A 19702-nucleotide genomic window follows, 5' to 3' on the forward strand; every position below is an offset into this window, starting at 1 on the left:
TTAATATGCAACTTCATTTTGTACAATATTAGTAGTAGGGGGTCCTTGCTCTGTCTCTCTTTCAGCTAATGTTGAATTGAACTATGGTTTAAAAAACGTTGAAGACCCCTGGTCTAGAGCTAGAGGTGACCTGCTTGTTAATTCCGAGCTGAAGCGCTGACAGGTCTCACCCTTTGTCGGTAAGGAGTCAGTGAGGCGTCGGAGGTCACCACCTGTTTCCTGTTTGTTTTGGTGTGTTTGTGCCGGGTGTGAGCTGACAAAAAGGGTTTCGTCAGCCACAAACACACACAAACACAAAAGTGGAGTTTTTACCTTGAGCTCGCAGCTCGACTGTTGATTTATTTTTTATTTCTCCAGCTGGAGCCTCTGATCATTTATTCACTTCTTGCTTCTTCCACTGGGAAAAAGGGACAGGCACAACTTGAAGTAAACAGACGGCTTTTTTTGGGTCAGGCAGTGAAACGTTCGTGAGACGCTCTGCTCTGAAAATGTTTGAGAAAAACTCAACCACAGGCTGCAAACACCGACCAGACGGCATACCCTAAGCAGAAAAGGCTTAGGGTATCACTTCGGAACACACCGAAGTGACGAGACGTAATACATCTCCATAACAGCAGGCGGCGCTAATCTGTATTGTCGTCCAAAAATGAAAACCAGCAGCTGATTGGATGAACGCGTCACGTGGGTCTGGTTTCTCCAGAAATTCAAAGCCAGACTGTCATGGCGGCTTGTTTAGAATACGATCTCATATTGTACTAAAATAGTTTACCGAAACGTGTTTCTGAAAATATTTTAAGTGAGAAATAGGCCGTGCAGTTGCTGAATCTGTCTTCATTTCAGATCAACAAAGGTCAGTTTAAAAGATTTTCGTCAGATTTTTGAGAGAGGCTAGTCACATTCATTACATTAAATTACATTAAATTTCCATTTGAACAAAGAGACGTTTAGTGGCTTCAAACATTTGGACCCTTTAATGTAAGAAAAGTCTTTCTCTTGTTGGATCAAAATCTTTCTAGAAATAGTTTGAAGTGATTGGTCCTCAGATTTATTTTCTATTTTCAGGTACCAATAGGTTTACATAGATAATTTTCAATCGTTATAAAATCGCGATCTCGATTCACCTCTGTTTGCAAATTCATTTTGAAATGATTTTGATTTTTATTTTATTTTATTTTTTTTTTTTTTGAAGATTATTTTTTGGCCATTTTCGGCCTTTATTTTGATAGGCCAGCTCAAGACATGAAAGCCAAGCAGTTAAAGAGTGTGCTAAGAAATCATTCCGTTTTTGATACTGTACTTAAATTGGCAATGGACCTTTTCCACAGCAGACATTTTGACTTGTCATAGTAGGAAAAGCACAGCAGAAATTGATAACCTTAACGATGGCTCAATTCCATCAAGTGTCCCAGGAAGATATTTCAGTGAGTCAGCATGCACAATACCAGGACCTCTCCTAAGAGGAATGCAGCCATCAGTAATAGTTTAATTCTAGGATCTCTCCTAAGTGGAATGCAGCCATCAGTGATGGTTTTAAATACACCTGTGCTTTTCCTACTATGACATGTCTGCTGTGAAAAAGGTCTATGGACAAACTCCATTTTTCCAGAGACTGAAGCTGTAGCATGTTGATTGACATGTTTTAATTATGTAAAGACTTCATTATGTAAAGTTCAAGGAGGTCAGGTAGAGCCTGTATCAGGGCCACATTTAGTATAGTGTTATATGTCACTATTTTTGGTAGCCTACTGTACTCAAATGGCCAGTATGCACTTTATTTTCTTTATTCATTGAAGCCTCTATGTTTACAGGCTTGTGATGATGCGCAATGTGCTATAGGTGCCAACAAAAATCTGTTTGGTGCTGCCAATTTGTTTGTCATGGTTCATGTGTGCAATAAACATTACACTTTTTGAGAAAAAAATTGTGGCAGAGAATCGTGATATAAATTCTAAGCAAAAAAATCGTGATCCATATTTTTCCCCGAATCGTGCAGGCCTACTGTGCATTGCCGCAGCTCCTCTTTTCACCCTGTGTGTTGAGCTAGTTTTAGCTACCGAGCCAGACCTCTCACTTCTGTTCCATCTTTGTTGGGAGTCGCACATGCGCAGTACCTTGGTAAGGACTACTAGCCAGTCAGAAGCAGAGTAGGGCAGGGCCTGACAAGCATGCTTAATGTGATCCAATACAAACCCACAAGTCTGATCCCGAAACTCAGGCAGAACAATCCGAACAAGCATCGCAAACATAGACTGTTTGCAACCTAGACTGGAGTAAAGACGTTTCAGAGTGGTAAGTTATTTAAATGTTAACACATAGTCTTTCATACGTAACGTTGTAATTCTGCACTGTCTCCTGGACATGACGATACAACTATCTGAACTCTTCAGGCCTCCGCTCTAACTAGCTTGGTTTGAGGGCGCGCCACATAGCAGCTAGGCGAGCATTATAACGTGTGTTACAAAGTGACGCAAAATTACGCGTGTTTTTCACATAAGTAAAGGCTGGACTATGATAGAGCTGTTTGGAGCAGTTGGTGAACAATGTTTTCTGTGGGAGATGGTAACTCCGTTTGGGGTGGACTATTACATGCACAAAAAATATACAATAAAGGAAAGGGGAAAAGCCATAAAGCATAATATGAGCACTTGAGTGAGTTATCCCCAAGCAGAAAAAATTTGTTAACATATACAGAGAAAAGAGGATTACAATACAACAAAGAAAACAAGAGGACGGAAAAAAGTGACGGTGCATAAAGTGGAGGACAAAAAAGGAGTGTTAATAATAGTAAATCTAGTTAAGTCGGAGGTTGGGCTTCAGTCCGACCCTCCGGGGAGTTTTTGTGGGAATCAGAATTCAACTCACGCTCGGCAGCTCCTGAAGTCTGACTCACAGAAAGCTGCAAGGACACACACACACACACACACACACACACACACACACACACACACACACACACACACACACACACACATATGCACAAATGAACACACACAATCATGTTTTTATGTATCAAATAGTTAGATACTCAATCAGGGCTCAACACTATCTTTTTAAAGTGCATCAGCTTTTTTAAAGTGCATCAGCTTTTGGTTGCCAAAATTGACAGTACGGTTGCCATGTTTTAAACTGCCTGTATTTGGATCAATTAATTTGTTATGTAACTATACCACACATTTTAATAATGAAACAATGAGAGAATGGCTTGCAATATCATTTCCCATCCCTCTCAAATAGGGGTGCAACGTATCACAAAACTCACGGTTTGGATCACGGTTTTGAGTCACGGATTGGATCCATTTTCAGATCAGCACAAAAAAGGGGGGAATTTAAATGACTATTAAAAATGTTATAACAACTACTTCTAACAATAATAACTTCTTTCACCAGTAAATTGCTGTTAAAATGACAAAAACAGATGAGAAAATGGTATTTTACAATAACTTTGAATGCAACACAAGGTTTACCAGTTTCAAGTAAACGCAACCTTTAGTCCCGTCTGTCTGTGTTGTTTTTCCGACAACAGCAGTGACCAGAGTACTAGTTTGTGCAAGGGGGTAAGCGCCTGTCAACATCCTGTAGCTTCTATGGCGCCATTTTGATGCTAACAAGCCATCACCTTCCGTTAGCATTCCATTGACTCCCATTCATTTTGACGACACTTTGACAGCGAATAACTTTACATCTGAAGCATTTAAAGTTTGTCCACTATTTGTCCATTGTTTATTTCTAAAGAAACACAACAATGTATAAAAGGTTCCATTACCTTGTAACTCACGTTATGGCTCCATAGCAGATGTTTTTATAAAAATAGGCTAACGATTGTGCATTTTAGTTAGCAATAATTAGCCTGTGCCTATGTTATCTCTTTATACATACCTATGCTCTCTGTCTCTGCAAGATTGGGAATGACTGAGATTTCTCTTAGCACAGCTACCAGAAGACTTACAACTTTCAGCTTACGTCACATTTATGTCGTCTTTCTCAGTTGGAAAAGTGCTTCTAATATCTTTCCCTGGTCTCCGTCCAGAGCAATGGGATCTGTTGGTCCATTTTATATATGTCTATGAGTTTGTGTCTTTTAGCTCATAGCTTTAGCGGCAGACGGTTGTAGGTCCGGCTTTTGGAATCCTCTACAGAAATACAGTCACACTTTTACAGCGTTTAGCTGTCAGCACTTTAACCGTGTTTACTCCAGTTACTATTGTAGCTAACGTTACCTGCTGCCAAGTGTAACGTGTTATTAGTTTACTAGTGTGACATGCAGCTATGTTTCTGTTGCCTGTAACGTCTGTTTCGGAGCATCAGAGAGCAGCGCAGACATTTAAGTAGCACCGTAATGAGGCACCAAAATCCGCGTTGCTATTCCGTCCGGTAGATACCGGGAACCGGTGCCATATTAGTGCCTGGTTTTAATGCACCATTAACATGAACAGAAAATGTTATATATACAAAAATTATATATATATATATATATATATATATATATATATATATGTACCTGTGTGTGTGTAGGTATATATAAAACACAAATATTGGTGTGGTGGTTGCCAAATATTGGCAGCCTCTGGTTGCCAAAGGAGCCAACCAGAGGCCACGAAACGGTTGCCAATTAACTCAATTTAGTTGCAAAGGGCAAATGGGCAACCATTACTGTCGAGCTCAATGCTACTTTCAGAGTCTCAGCATGTACAACTGCAAGCTGTGGATGAACTAGTGTTATTATTTTGATTATTTATTTGAATTACTGGTTGATCTGCAAAACCATTGGGTCATTTGAAGCAACAGACAAATCTCAGTCACAATGGTTTTATTCATTTACTTGACCTTTTTCTTAAACAGGAGAGATTGTGTAAAGATAGTCAGCAACAACAGTGAGTTACAGACAAAAAACATGAGTCAGACTACAAAAGGTAGGAAACAAATGTGATTATAAAATAGTTATTACAATATACTGGAGACAAACAGACCCAAGAGTTGTCTACAACAATGGAAATAAATAACACTGATCTAAAGCAATCCCTCCTGTCTGAAAATCACTATGAAAGGATGATTAATTGGTATTCACAGCAGTCAACATGATGGAGAACTTCATCATCCGATCCGTTTTGCTGCAGGGATTCTGCTGATATCGGCTCACTGAGTTTACTACATTCACAGTTTATCATTTTGATGACAGTCGACCTCCTTTCTGCTCGGAGTTTGATGAATGGCTCAAAATATTAAGTCAGTGTGGGTTTTTGTCTTGAATTATCTTCTTTGGTACTAAACTGGTCTAAATATGGGTATACAGTATTTTATGTTTTAAAGGGTTAGTTTGAAATCAGCGAAGTTGCACAATGACACAAACAAACTAACCGATGGAGGCAGCAGTAGAGCAGCAACTCTCGTGTTCTGCAAAGTAAAATTGCTGTTTTTGTCAAAGAAGTCTGGTGGCTTTGAAGAGATAACGGCTTCAGTTCCCCGTCGTAAAGGGCCGTCTGACAGCAAGGTGAAGCGCTGAAAATATTCTAAATAAAGCATCCACTTAAACTAACTAAACGGTTTTAAGGTGTCTAGCTTCCGTGTCGGGACTCCCAGGGGCGTAGCAAGCTTTTCAAAAGTGAGGGGGATGGATGTGATTTGTTTATTAACAATAAAAATGATGGATACAATGACAGAGGGGTACAAAATGTATAACATACAAGATATAAAAAGCTTCCCATTTAAATGAGTGATACTAGAAAAGTATAAAAACACACGAAAAATAAGTTTGCGTTTAAAGTCTGTGTAGAGAGAACGGTGTCGTACTGTTCGTTAACATGGGCAAACGGAGCATAATCTAATTACGTATGTGGTAATTTGCATAAATAGCACAACAGATCTAAACATTGGGTATAGCCAGCTGAAAATGTCTTGTTGACATAAAACAGTAAAAGACTTAATGTAAAGGTCTGAATGGAACCCATAGGCTACCCATGATCATTAATACATAGAGGCAGAAAGAAGTGCTTTAAACCAGCATTTATTAATTAGCCTATTATTGCAGAGATGGGGTTTGGGGCTGGGTCCGTGGGACTGTTTTTTGGGGGTTCACTTTTTATTTTACCTACCTTTTGTCTTCTGCATTCTCCTTATCCTTGTTCTTCCCTCAGACTCATCCCCCAGAAACAGTCCCACTGACTCAGCCCCAAACCCCATCTCTGTAATAATAATACTGGTTTAATACACTCAATAATCAATACTGGTTTGAAGCACGTCTTCCTGCCTCTATGTATTAATGCTCATGGGTAGCCTAAATGGGTTCCATTCAGACCTTTACATTAAGTCTTTTACTGTTATATGTCAACAAGACATTTTCACCTGGCTATACCCAATGTTTAGATCTGTTGTGCTATTTATGCAAATTACCACATACGTAATTATATTATGATCCGTTTCTTATGAATGCTATAATGTAGCTAATGTTACAGAACGTTATACTTCTTACATGGGAAACTACTCGTACATATTAGCTTTCATTTAACGTTGCTAGTGAAGTTAAAAAGGTGCAGTTACCATCCATACTAAATACAGGCTCAGTGACCACCAACTGGGTCAGACAGAGGTGCACTTCCTCCTCCACTGGGAAAAACTATCTTCACTAAGAGATTTACACCTTGGAAAAATAGCCCAAAAAATAAAACTTCCCAAAGTTAACACCAGAAGAGAAGCTGGTAGTTCTCCTAGGAGAGGGAACAGCAGCTCCACTGACAGCTAAACATGGATCTGTCTGCCACAACCTGAGGGACTCACAACCACTTAGGATCCCAAAATTACAGATTTGTTTAGTATAGGGTGACCAGACGTCCCGGTTTGACCGGGACAGTCCCGATTTGACCGGGACAGTCCCGATTTTTAATTGCTTGTCCCGAGTCCCGACAAAAGCCTGTCGGGACGCTAAAATGTCCCGGTTTACACCAGCAGCGGCGTCAGCCGATTTTGCCGGGTCTTCAGCCCCGAATGTTTTGAGTGTAGCCCCGAATGTAACTTTGTCCATTTATTTTTCCGAGGCGAATAGAACGGGCAGCTACATGCGGGGTCCGACCATGCTGTATTTGTTGCTATCACCTAGCAACCGTCTCTCCGTGAGGAAAGCTGTGAAAGGGGTGAAGTTTTCAGAGGAATCATAGCCAAATCAGTCTAATACAGTGATGCCATCAACACAAAGTTTAGGAGCGCAATACTACTGATTTAGTTTGAAGTTCCCGTGACGTGACTTTTCCAGTCTACGGTTCAGACTCAACCACACGGAGCTCTGAAGCAGACCTGTGGGTCTCTTAGTGTCCACTCTCTCTGTAAAATGCAGCGCAGCTTCAGGTTCATGGACACGCTCAGCTGTGGCCATGCTGCGGCAGATGTGTTGCGTTTGTGCTCCGTGTATTTCTGTAGTTTTGGGTTTCTACCTCCGACGTAGAGCAGCGTACAGCCACTTCCATAGCTAAACATTCAGAGACCAGAGACCCAAACGGGGCTCTGTGTCTGTCAGAAGGTCTGAGATCTACCGTATCAGCAGGGCAATCACGTAATGCACAGCAGACTATGGTGCAGGTATAGATTATTTTCTGAAATATAGCTTGTGACTTTATTCTTGTAATAGCCTATTATCACTTTATTTTTCTCAAAATATCACGACTCCTCCAAATCACAGAGAACACTACTGTGTTTATATACTTTGAATGTGCACAAAGTTTTGGACAAGAGCAGTAAATCTTGCTCAAACATCTGAAATATTACAGTCCAGGGGTTTATTAATAAATTAAAATGAATGAATGTATCATTGAGGTGAATAATTGTCATATGCACATTAAGGAGGTTACTTCCCCAACAAAAGACGCAAAACAGGAGGTAGGAGTAAATGATGCCTATAGGCTACATGTGTGCTGACTCAGATATAATTAGAAAAGTCCATCCAAAGGAGAATAAATAGTTGAAAGCAATACAGAATGCCTGACAGCCTTACTGCAATATATTCCATTATGTTTTCATATTTGGATTGTAATCCGTTTCTCTTTAAATAAAGATATTTGCAGCATACATTGATTCAGAAAAAGGTAGAAATAGGTGCATAAAAATTCACCAGAATGCAGGAAATTAAGTGTTTAATGCTCAAAATGTTCAATAAATCATTTTAATTACTTTGCTGTTATTGGAATAAATAACACTTATGAGGCCTTCGTAGATTATTTTTTACTCTTTTTTTAAACTTCATTTTACAGCAGTCATTGACCTAAATAAAATGTCAGCTATTGTAGGCACCAACACTGCTCTGCAGTCCAGAGGTTTTTGTGATATTGACGTTCAAACACCGTCCCCCCCTCCCTCCCTTCTTCTCTTTCACCCACAGACTGGAGGTGTCCCTACCTGTGCTGCTGTGTGCCATCTGTCTCCTCGTCCGGCTGTCGTCCTCTACCCCCCACCAGGAGTCAGGTACCCCCCCCCCACCCCCCACCACAGCCCCCACCCCACCCTCTGTCTTTCACCACTGACATCCACCACTCCATTAAATTGTACATGACCTCTGACTTTTAAGGGCAGCCGGGTGCTGTTTAATCATTTCCTGTCGTTCATTGTTTTGGCTGACACGCGCTCTCTGGAGGCCGTTTTCAAGGGCGCCCGCATGTCACAGCAGGAAATCAGACTGATACAGCTGAAGGTCTTTGCCTTTAGTTGTGCTGTATTGAGCGTATTGGCCTGTTTGCTTATAATGTGAAAAAGTGTGGCATGCAGAGCAAAAGGGTTTTCCGAAGTAAATGTGCGACAACTTTGAATCCTCTACGTCTCTTGGCGACCGGCAAGATGTGCGACAACGTGGCCGAGATATTCTGGTGGCAGGAGTCTCTGATAAGAACCCTACAAACTTCCTGCAGATAAAATGTCATTTTGTGCTATGAGGCAGCAAAACGCACCTACAGCTACACTGTGAGTAATCAGTCACCTCTGTCCAATCCGTTTTTGGCCCGTAGTCCAACCCTGGTATTAAATGTCACGACTGCAGCTCTGATAAATGCATACAGGGTTGTGCTGCAAAACTGTAACAGGAACTCTATATTTCAGGGCGATAAGCGAGGGTAGAAATGGTTTCTTTCGAGAGATCGTGTTTTCAGAAGACGGTGGGAGACAGATAATTGTTTGATCCGGTTTGAATTGAGCTATGAAATACACTTAGGGTGTTACTCAATTTAAAAGATCATTTAGCAAGTGAAGAAAGCCTCAGTTTGTCTTAAAAGTGTTTAAATATAAGACTGTGATAATACGTACAGTAATTAGAAAGACTATTCAGGCCAAAGTCTCTAAGGGACGTCTGTCTGAAGCTACGATGTCTCTGTGTTTTGTACCGGGGATGTAACATTATTAACACGAGCGACGGGTCTTGCTCGTTGTTTCGCTTTTTTTCGGCTGATAAGAAGACGCTGGATCTTCTAGATGAGGAAACACATACCTCCGTGACACATCAAGTAACATTACATGTGTTGGAACAGAGCAAAGGTAGCTAGCTAGTGGGCAAGCCGAGCAGCGAGTAAGGGGACATACAAATATACTGTGCGAGATGAAATATGTAGTTCATTAAACGGTTTCACACGGGCCCCCTGGAAGCGCGCCAAGCTTTGAAACCAATTTGACATAGCGGCAAAATAGTCAAATTTTTAACTTCTGTGTCCACAACGTGATGCCCTCTGACCCAAAAGTACTTTTCCCCCATACATGGCTGAATCAGTGGATACATATTTCCCAGCGTTACAACCTTTGCCCAGCTTTTTTGGGGCTTTATGAGGCCCACACTGTAAGTGAGAACATGCAATAATGCAGTCACAAATAATTGTCTTTTTCCTCTTGAATAAAAGCATGTCAGTAAACTCTACATGTCTGGCGCTTGATGTGATTCTCGATTCGCAGTGTGGCCCTTAGTGAAGTTGAGTTTGACACCCCCCGGTCTAAGGCCAGTTGTCTTGTTGCTAAGCTATGCTGTCTCCTTTCTGCTGCTCTGTATCAACCTTACCTGAACAAGAAAAAAGTATATTTCTCAAAATGTCACCTACTGTATTACTTTAAAGCTTGCTTCTCCTCAGATGACTCAAAGCTCCTCCAGGTGACCATCCCCGCCGCCCCGCCTATGGCCGCCGTGCTGGGCGGCTCTTTGACGTTACCCTGCCTGGTGTCTCTGGCGCACCCGCCGCCTTCCCCCTCCACCAACGGCCGCCACGCCGTGCTGTCCCTCCCGCGGGTCAAATGGAGCGTGCTGACTCACGGCCGAGAGGCGGAGATCCTGGTGGCGCGCGGCGACAGGGTGCGAGTCAGCGAGGCATACAAGGACCGAGCCTCGCTGCTCCACTACGCCTCGTCCCCCGCCGACCTCACGCTGCGGCTGGATAGCCTGAGGCAGAACGACACCGGCTTCTACCGCTGCGAGGTGCAGCAGGGCCTGGAGGACGCCGACGACGTGGCTCAGGTCAAAGTCAAAGGTGAGGTAGATATGGTTTGAATTAAATAAAAACAAGCAGCACGACATATTTCCTTTTTTCGGCCATGATTCACAATGCATCTACCCAAGGGCGTAACTTTGGGCTCAACACAGCTGGTAACAGCATGCATTGAGAAAAGCATCAAAAACATTGAAAAAAGTCTAGGAAAAAAGTTGAAAAAGGAAGGGTATAGACTACCCTGCCTCTAATGATGCACAAGCTGATGTTATATATATATATATATATATATATATATATATATATATATATATATTTTTTTTTTTTTTTTTTTTTTACAGGGGTGGTGTTTCATTATCGTGATGCATCCAGCCGCTACGCCTTCACCTATGAGCGAGCCCGAGAGGCCTGCGAGGAGATCGGGGCTCAGATTGCCACTCCGGAGCAGCTCCAGGCTGCCTACCACAGCGGATACGAGCAGTGTGACGCCGGCTGGCTCTCCGACCGCTCAGTGAGGTGAGCGCCCGACGGTAGCGGTTTTTGGCACGGGCGAAGCGGGCAGCCGCCCGGGGCGGCATTTTTTCATGACACATGTGGGGGCGGCACGAGCACCTAAAAAAAAAAGAAGAAAAAAAAAGTCCTCAAAGCGGTTTTCTACTGTATTATCTATCATTTCACCGAGTGGGGAATTGGCAAATTGGCTTGCTGAGAAGGTACCGTGCACACTGCACAGAGAGGCTGTGTGAGAAGGGGGCAGGGGGCTGGGGGAGGGGGGGGACAGTTCACCTCTGGGTCGAACAGGTTGCTGGGCACAGGCGCCGGTACCGTCGGTGCTCCGCTAATACTGAGCACCCATGAAGCTGATCGCGGTTATGTGTCAGTTAAACTTTTCATCTCCAATCCTATATATACCCCAACTTTTGGGCTTTTCAAAACTTAAGTTGATCAAGTCATACCTGAGGTCAACAATGTCCCAGGAACGGCTAACTGGCCTTGCCGTCATCAAAATCAATCATTCAATAGGGGAGCAGATTTCATACGATATGACATCATTGATGATTTTGCATCAAGGAAGGCCAGAAAGGTCAGGTTTTAGTTTTAGTTTGTGTTTTCTGTTCTTACTGCTATATTGTAATAATTAATATCTCTTTAGTGTGTCTTCACATTTGTGTAATGAAGGATTTGTGCTATTTAGAATATTTATTCTATATTTTATTTGCACATTATTCTTAATAGTTTATATTATTGTTGCTCTCTGCTCTTTTTAATTTTTTTATATATCTGATTGTATACATTTTTGGCACATTTATATTTATATATATATATATATATATATATATATATATATATATATATATATATATTATTATAACAATTATATTTCTCAATTGCACAAATCCTAGAACATTTGAAAAACGCACTTAACAGAATCCAGTTATTTAACTATTGCAATTACAACAGGAAACACTCTTTTTAAGTTGGACAATCTCCACCTCCAACATTTTCAAAAGACAATGAACACAATTCTGCACAAAATATGACAGTATAAGTTATCAGAACTTAAAATAAATATACACTATAATATAGTAATTCTGCAAATTTCAGCAATTTTGTTTTTTCTCCCGAAGGGGGTCTTGCCCTGGGTGTAATTCAATGTAGAACCACCACTGGTGCCTGATGTCAAACTTGACACGTCATTTACTGGATCGAGTGGCCTCTTGGATGGAAAAATTATGCATTTTGTGTTATCTAGAATCCAGATTTGTGGGCCCTCAGATGTTCAGTGTACATTTGGCAACAACCCAAACCCTTCATCACAAAAACAACAACACAAAATTGCCACACTGACACTTTTCTGTCCTTATAGCTCGGGGAGCATCCAGTGTGCAGGTTTGTCAGTTTGCAGTAATGATGCACTGAATACAGATTTTTGGGGTTCGGCCGAAAACCGAATCCACTGGTTAAGATTCTGCCGCATCCGAAACGGAATACCGAATCCTACTCCCATCCTCAGTCCAATAACACAGTAAACACATTAATGAAGTAAAGAATGTCCAAATAGATAGTTTAGAAATACAGTACCAGTCGAACCACGAACGCCGTGCTTGAGCTATGTTACTGGTTACTGGTTGCATGGCGTTCGTCCTTCGTCGTTTGACTGGTCATGACTGCTTTCCCAAGATGGCGCCTGCCTGTATACGTGAACAGTCCAGTCTAAACGATCTTTTTTATAATATGATGTCTGTACACTTAAACAGTTCTCAATGCTTCGGTTTACATGTAGGGACCCTCATTGTGCTACCGTGGAAGTGTGGTGCTATTTTGAGCCTTGTTAGTGGTGTAGAAATTGAGATTTCTTTTTTACTTTACCCTCTGCCCCGACGACTAGCGTTATAAGCTAATTAGCGGTTTGCGCTAAAACTGGTCACATTCGATTAACATGAAAACAAATGCCAGAGAAGGTGTTATTAACATCTAGGTTCATTTTGCGCCGGATTTGTCCTCTAAGTTTACTATCATAAGCCTGCTCAGCCAGCTAACATGTAATACACTCTGCTCACATCAGAGCACACAGATCCTCCAGGAGCTGAGAGGAACTCATGGGAACATCCCTTCCCACTTCAACCCTTACTCAGAGAAGCGTGATGTTTGGAGTACTGACATCACAAAAAGCAGAGGTGTTGGTGTTTCAGTGCGACATTTCCCTCCACAGATATCCCATCCAGATGCCAAGAGAGGGCTGTTTTGGGGACATGGATGGATTGCCGGGAGTGAGGAACTATGGCCTGTTAGAGCCTGATGAGCTGTATGACGTCTACTGCTACGTGGAGAATGTCGATGGTAAGACAAACAAAATCAGTGTTTTGCCAAGGTTTGTGGAAGACTTCGTTGCACATATTTGGCGAAAGGGTTTAGGGGTCCTCCCTCAAGAAAATGTTAATTTTTTCAATAACAAAATGCAATTTTGCATCATTTGGGACCATTATTATTATTATTATTATTATTATTATTATTATTATTATTATTATTACCATATCTGTATAAAACATTGAAAAAGCTAAATTACACTCAAAGTGGATAAAGAAGTCCACTGGGGACCGACTACAGTCATTAGATTTGAGAAAAGTCTTAGTTACATTCATTCGGCGTAGGGGTCTGAACACAAACCTTATTGGACTCAGCATTGCAGTATAGAAAATGATTTTTTTTGTTGTTGGTACAATTGGTACGAGCCACATCATTTAAATAAAGATGAATCTGTCGATTATTTTCTTGATTAATTTGTTGTTTTTGTTTGATCTATAAAGAAAATGGTGAAAAATGATGATCCGTGTTTCGCAAAAAGCCCGAGATGACGTCCTCAAATGTCTCGTGTTGTCCACAACTCAAAGATATTCAGTTTAACGTCACAGAGGAGAGAAGAAACTAGAACATATTCACATTTAACAAAGCTGGAATCAGAAGAGAAGTTTTTTTTTTTGTAGCTCCAGGAAACATGTTCTAGTAGAAACCCAAAATATGGTACCTTTAAATAAATTCCTGTCTCAGAAATAATGACAATTAATATAATTGTCTCTCTCACTCACATTTAAAAATGTGTATTTATTTAGTACTTTTTCAAACAAATAAAAGTTTGGAATGAATTCAAGGCGACAACTGTTGGTGTCATGTGACCCTGATAACGTACTAACACAACTACACAGCCTATGAAGTAAACCACGCCTCTTTATTATTATAAAACATTGTATTTCTTTTCTTAAATTAACATAAAATTGACAATTACCATGAACATCCGTACCCCTTATGACCTGAGGCTAATGTTAGCAATTATAGGTGTAATTTACCCCCCCCCCCCAAAAAAATACTATTTTAATTTACTTTACATAAAGAGATATTGGCACCATAAATTGATTCAAAAAAGGCACAAATTGTTGCAGAAATATTTACCAGAATGCAGAAAATTAAGTGTTTGACGCTTAAAATTTCTAATTTGCTTAAAGGGGAGATCGCAACCCCCCCCCCACCCCCAATGTTAAACTCAAAGTTAAGCCCTTGATTGCAGTTAAACAAAGAAACGACAATTACTCAAAAAATATTGGGATTACAGGCCTACCTTTAAAGTATTAAACCCATGCTTGAGTCTTGATTCTTGATTGCTAACCTGATCAGCACAATAGCCTCAACAAACACAAAAGATCCTGATCAGAACTTGACACCTGTCTCCTTGTGTAAAGGTGAGGTGTTCCATGGCTCCGCCCTCCAGCGCTTCACCTTCTCGGAGGCCAAGGCCTACTGTCTGAGCCACGGGGCCGAGCTGGTCACCACGGCTCAGCTGTACGCAGCCTGGAGCGACGGACTGAACCTCTGCAGTCCGGGCTGGCTGGCAGACGGGAGCGTGCGCTACCCCATCGTCACCCCCAGAGAGCGCTGTGGAGGCGGCGAACCCGGGGTCCGAACTGTCTATCGCTACAGCAACCAGACGGGCTTCCCCGAGGTTCACACTCGACACGATGTCTACTGCCTCAAAAGTAAGAGAACAATCTTGCATTTGATGAAGTGTCCTGGTTTATTTTCTGCACCCTAAAGATCAGGGCCCCTCTATGAAAGGATTAGTGCCACTTGTGAAAAATGTATTTGAGTTTAATTGACTTTAAACACAGAACTCAAATGCTTTTTTCACATACCCCTCCAAGGGGTCAACCTGCAAGATATATCTTAGGGAAAAGAAGAACAAATGCACAATTTTCTTCTTTATTTTTGTACTTTTCCCAAATCTTTTGTCTTGCTAAATACTTGATAGTTGTTACTTTGCACTGCAGCTGGATTTTCGCAATATCACAAGATTAAGCGAGAATCACGGGATCACATGTCACCCAAAATCCTTCATCTCAGGCTTCAAGTCTGTTAAAGGTGCCCGCTTGTTAACTCTAATGATGAAGATCACAAATGGCTTTTCTTCTTCCTTTCCTGCAAATGAACTTTCTTCTCTACACTCTCAGCCAAATTTTCCCCTTATAAGTGGCATTAGGATTAGGAATAGGTCTAATTAAATTCTGGACAATATGAATAACATTTTGTAATTGTGCTCTTTATTCCAGGCAATAACGGCGCTTACACAGAATCTCCTCAGGATTTCCTCGCCACTAAACCAGAGAACATTGGCCAGGACATTGTTTTCTTAACTAATCCTGCGGAGGAGGAGTTCGGCCGGGGCGAGGCGGCGGCAAAGGGGGCCGAAGAGGTCCAACTTGCCCGCACGGCCAGTCCTGTACAGCAGAGCCACATGGAGGCTCAGGCCATCACTTTGAGTTATGACAAGCAACCATTCACGGTAGACATTTCTGAGTCTGTCAATCGTACATCTGAGCATCAAGAGCACTTGTCCACAGAGAACAGTACCTGGGAAGCCATAGAAAAGGCCAGCCACACAGAGAACTATCAGCCAGCATCGGAAGGAAACCCAGACACAGATCATGACGAGTCTCACACGTTTCCAACAACTTCTCCAAAGGCAGATGGCGTGGTAACAGTCGATGAAGACTCCACTTCACCCGCAAATGATGCGACAATTCCAGCGAGCGCAGAGCCCTCAGAGTATCATATTTCTGTGACTGAAAGCCTGGGTACGACAGCTGTTAGTGCAACATCTGGAGCTGATGCAAACGAGCTCCTCAGCAGCTCTCCGGAAGTTCCTCAGGAGGGCGACCTTCCTGTTCTACAAGAGGACCACACTACAGATGCTCACCTGGATCTCACTTCTGAAGCCCAGCACGTCTACTCGAGCACATCTAACGAGGTCTCTGGGCAGCCAGAAGAGGCCAGCGCTGGTTCTGCCGAGGAGATATCAGCGTTGACCTCTTCACCCCACACCGAGGAAACAGGTGTTTACTCCACCGCCCCGCTGCTGCCGTCTTTTGATCACAGTACGCCTGAGAACCATCAGGCAGAAGAGGAGTCTGGAGAGGGGAGTGTAAACCCTCTTCTTCTAGATGAGGCAACACAAACCCCAGTGACTCAAAGTTTGGTTGGCATGGACACCTCTGCCCCCTCTGAACTGGCCCCTAGGTCCGGTTCAGGTAAGTATTACAGGGAATATCAAAGTTAGGACGTTGTCACAAAATGAGTCCATGGTATTTTAGAGGTTCCTCAATTGTTAGTGACCCTGTGAGGGTATATCATTCTGATAGAATATTGAAAAGTTGCAGTACAAGTTAATACGTAATGTCACGGCATAACCAACCCTGTGGAAATTTGATTACTCTCATTATGTCTAGGATTATACCAGAGCTCGGATTTACTCGTGCATTTAAAAAACTACAGGAGCTAACGCCAGACCGCCAGACTGGAGTTAAGGATTAACTGGGTACCCAATTCAATACGTTTTAGGCACCGACTGAATTGCCTCTAAAGACTACACTAGAAAGTGAGAATGACATCAAGGGCCAGACATAGTTCATTGCTTTTATGTCATGGGAAAAGTCAAATATCTCTATCTATCTATGTCTCATATAGCCTTCTCACTTACAGTTTGGTCGGCAAAAAAAATTTCTAAGAAAATGCCAAAAGCGTCAAAAATATCGGCAAAAAACGTTGTGAAAAGTGACAAAAAGTAGGTGGGCCAAAATGTATTGTGAACCTAAATGTATATAGGGGCCGGATCAAAATTAGCAAGGGGACGGATTGGGTACCAAGCCCAATACCAATAACAAATATGTTATTGACGTGACAATAACATATTTGAGTATGAGGGCGTGCTACGCTACCAGCGAGACGAGCATTATAAGGTGTGTTATAAAGTGACGTACGTTTGTCTCTGAAGTAAAGGCTGGACTACAATAGAGCTGTTTGGAGCAGTTTGTGAACAGTGTTTTCTGTTGGAGATGGTAAGTCTTTGGGCTTTTTCACTTTGTAAACCTATATTGTGAACAAAAAAGATATATAACACAATAAAGGAAAGGGAAAAAGCATAATATGAGCACTTTAAAGTAAAGTGAATTTCTATATAAAACCTATTTTCATTGTCACGCTTTATTCACATTAGCTGTGTTTTAGGCCTTTATTTTTGACAGGACAGCTTAGACTTGCAAGGGGAGAGAGAGGGAGGGGGAATGACACTCAGCAAAGGGTTGCAGATCGGAAACGAACCCGCGGCTGCTGCGTTGAGCCTCTTTATATGGGCACACGCTCTACCAGGTGAGCTACCCAGGTGCCCGGTGTGTTCCCCATTTTGTAGTGGTGCTTGAATTCTCCGCAGTTAATTTCCTTCACTAAAGATACTTTCAGTGTAGTGGCAAAAATCTAGTTTGGTCATTCATTCAGTTTCCTGCTGTAGTTTTTCATTGTCAAACTAAGTTGCGTTAGAGCTATCTTAAACATATCATTTCAGACTTTGTAGCTTGCACTCCTGTGGAGGATCAAAGGTTAATCGATCACGGTGGAAATAAAAAAGTATCAAATGTCTATAGAACTTCTGAAATCATTGCATCACTTCTCAATCATTACTATACTAAAAAGAGTTGCAACGATTAGTCGATTAATCTTAAAATGCAGTTATTCATCTTTTATGTCGAGCAAAAACTGTTTTGACGATCTCTTTTCCTTGACAGGTTATGATCACATCGCAGAGCCCTCAGGTGTAGCTGTGGAGTCATCCCCCCCGGTCCGGCATGATGACGAGGACTCCAGCAGCACTTCACAGGAGACCGTTTTAGACGATCCGACCGACCACAGCGGACACGTTGACCCTGCAGAAACCCCGACAGCAGAGGCCTTCACAGTCACAGAGGACTCCAGTGTAAACGCCCCCGTCCTGAACAGTGATCCCGTCACCTTGTTGACATCGCCTGTGTCTGTAACCCCGTCTCTTCCTTCTGTGGAGGTTGAAGCCAGCGCCCCAGAGATTACAACCTTCATACCCGAAAGCAACACTCCATCTGGGGCCGAAACTCTGTTCAAGATCCAGTACAAAGTCGGACGGGAAGTATTACGAGAAAGCCCAGAGGTATTCTCCAACAAAACCCCAAATATCACAGACAGCAATCCGGAGGGGAGGGAACAAGGTTCCGGAGAGGGATTGGGGGGATTGGGCGAATCGTCAGGAGGAAGCTTAGAGTTGACAAATCTGACTCTGTCAACAGACCACAAGTCTGCGGGAACGGACGGCGAGGATGCCACTGATGCCAGCTCCCCAGAGATTATAACCTTCATACCCGAAAGCAACACTCCATCTGGGGCTGAACCTCTGGTCGACATCCAGGACAATCTAGAATGGGAGGTATTACGAGAAAGCCCAGAGGTATTCTCCAACAAAACCCCAAATATCACAGACAGGGACCCAGAGGAGAGGGAACAAGATTCTGGAGAGGGATCGGCTGAATCGTCAGGAGGAAGCGCAGAGCTGACAAATCCAACTCTGTCAACGGACCACACGTCTGCCGGAACGGACGGCGAGGATGCCACTGATGCACCTCATCCAGCAGATGTAAAAATCACGCTGATCCCTCATGTGAGGGGCTGGGAACCAGAGGCTTCTTCTTCGTCCTCCACAGCGCAGGAGTCTCGCTCCGATCTGGAGTACAGCGCAGAGCCTCCTGTGGCTGACGGATCTGAAGACGTCTCTAAGGAGCCAGAAGTCATGACTGAGATCCCTACCAGAGGCATCACTGGTGAGTTTAAAGGTCCCATGACATGGTGCTCTTTGGATGCTTTTATATAGACCTTAATGGTCCCCTAATACTGTATCTGAAGTCTCTTTTATATAGACCTTAATGGTCCCCTAATACTGTATCTGAAGTCTCTTTTATATAGACCTTAGTGGTCCTCTAATACTGTATCTGAAGTCTCTTTTATATAGACCTTAGTGGTCCCCTAATACTGTATCTGAAGTCTCTTTTATATAGACCTTAGTGGTCCCCTAATACTGTATCTGAAGTCTCTTTCCCAAAATTCCGCCTTGGTGCAGAATTACAGCCATTAGAGCCAGTCCCACAATGAGCTTTCCTTAGGATGTGCCATTTCTGTGTCTGTAGCTATTGAGGAGGAGAGAGGGAGGGGCAAGGTGGAGGGTGGGGGTGTGGCCTTGACCAACTGCTACTTTGCTCGTTTGAAAGCCGTGATGTCTCTCTCTCTCTCATGGGTGAGCCAAATTCTCTGGGTGGGCAAATCAGAGAAAGGGGAGGTAACCCTTCTCCTTATGACCTCATAAGGAGAAGATTCCTGATTGGCCCATCTGAGCTTTCATTTTCTCAAAGGCAGAGCAGGATACC

General features: G+C 42.5%; 1 protein-coding gene across 3 annotated transcripts in view; it reads left to right on the forward strand.

The window, feature by feature from the left end:
* bcan (brevican) overlaps nt 1-19702 on the forward strand; it is a 49025-nt gene that overhangs the window by 14799 nt on the left and 14524 nt on the right. Inside the window, exons 2-8 of one of the 3 annotated variants that reach the window (XM_028581129.1) lie at nt 8363-8445; nt 10071-10478; nt 10778-10952; nt 13150-13277; nt 14672-14965; nt 15536-16513; nt 18044-19102. In XM_028581129.1, coding sequence (XP_028436930.1) covers nt 8363-8445; nt 10071-10478; nt 10778-10952; nt 13150-13277; nt 14672-14965; nt 15536-16513; nt 18044-19102 — 3125 coding nt within the window. Of the gene's footprint in view, nt 1-8362; nt 8446-8917; nt 8938-10070; nt 10479-10777; nt 10953-13149; nt 13278-14671; nt 14966-15535; nt 16514-18043; nt 19103-19702 lie in introns of those variants that run through there. The other 2 variants (XM_028581130.1, XM_028581131.1) reach the window with 2 other exon arrangements.

The sequence above is a fragment of the Perca flavescens genome, chromosome 6 (genome assembly GCF_004354835.1).
Source record: "Perca flavescens isolate YP-PL-M2 chromosome 6, PFLA_1.0, whole genome shotgun sequence".
NCBI lineage: Eukaryota > Metazoa > Chordata > Actinopteri > Perciformes > Percidae > Perca > Perca flavescens.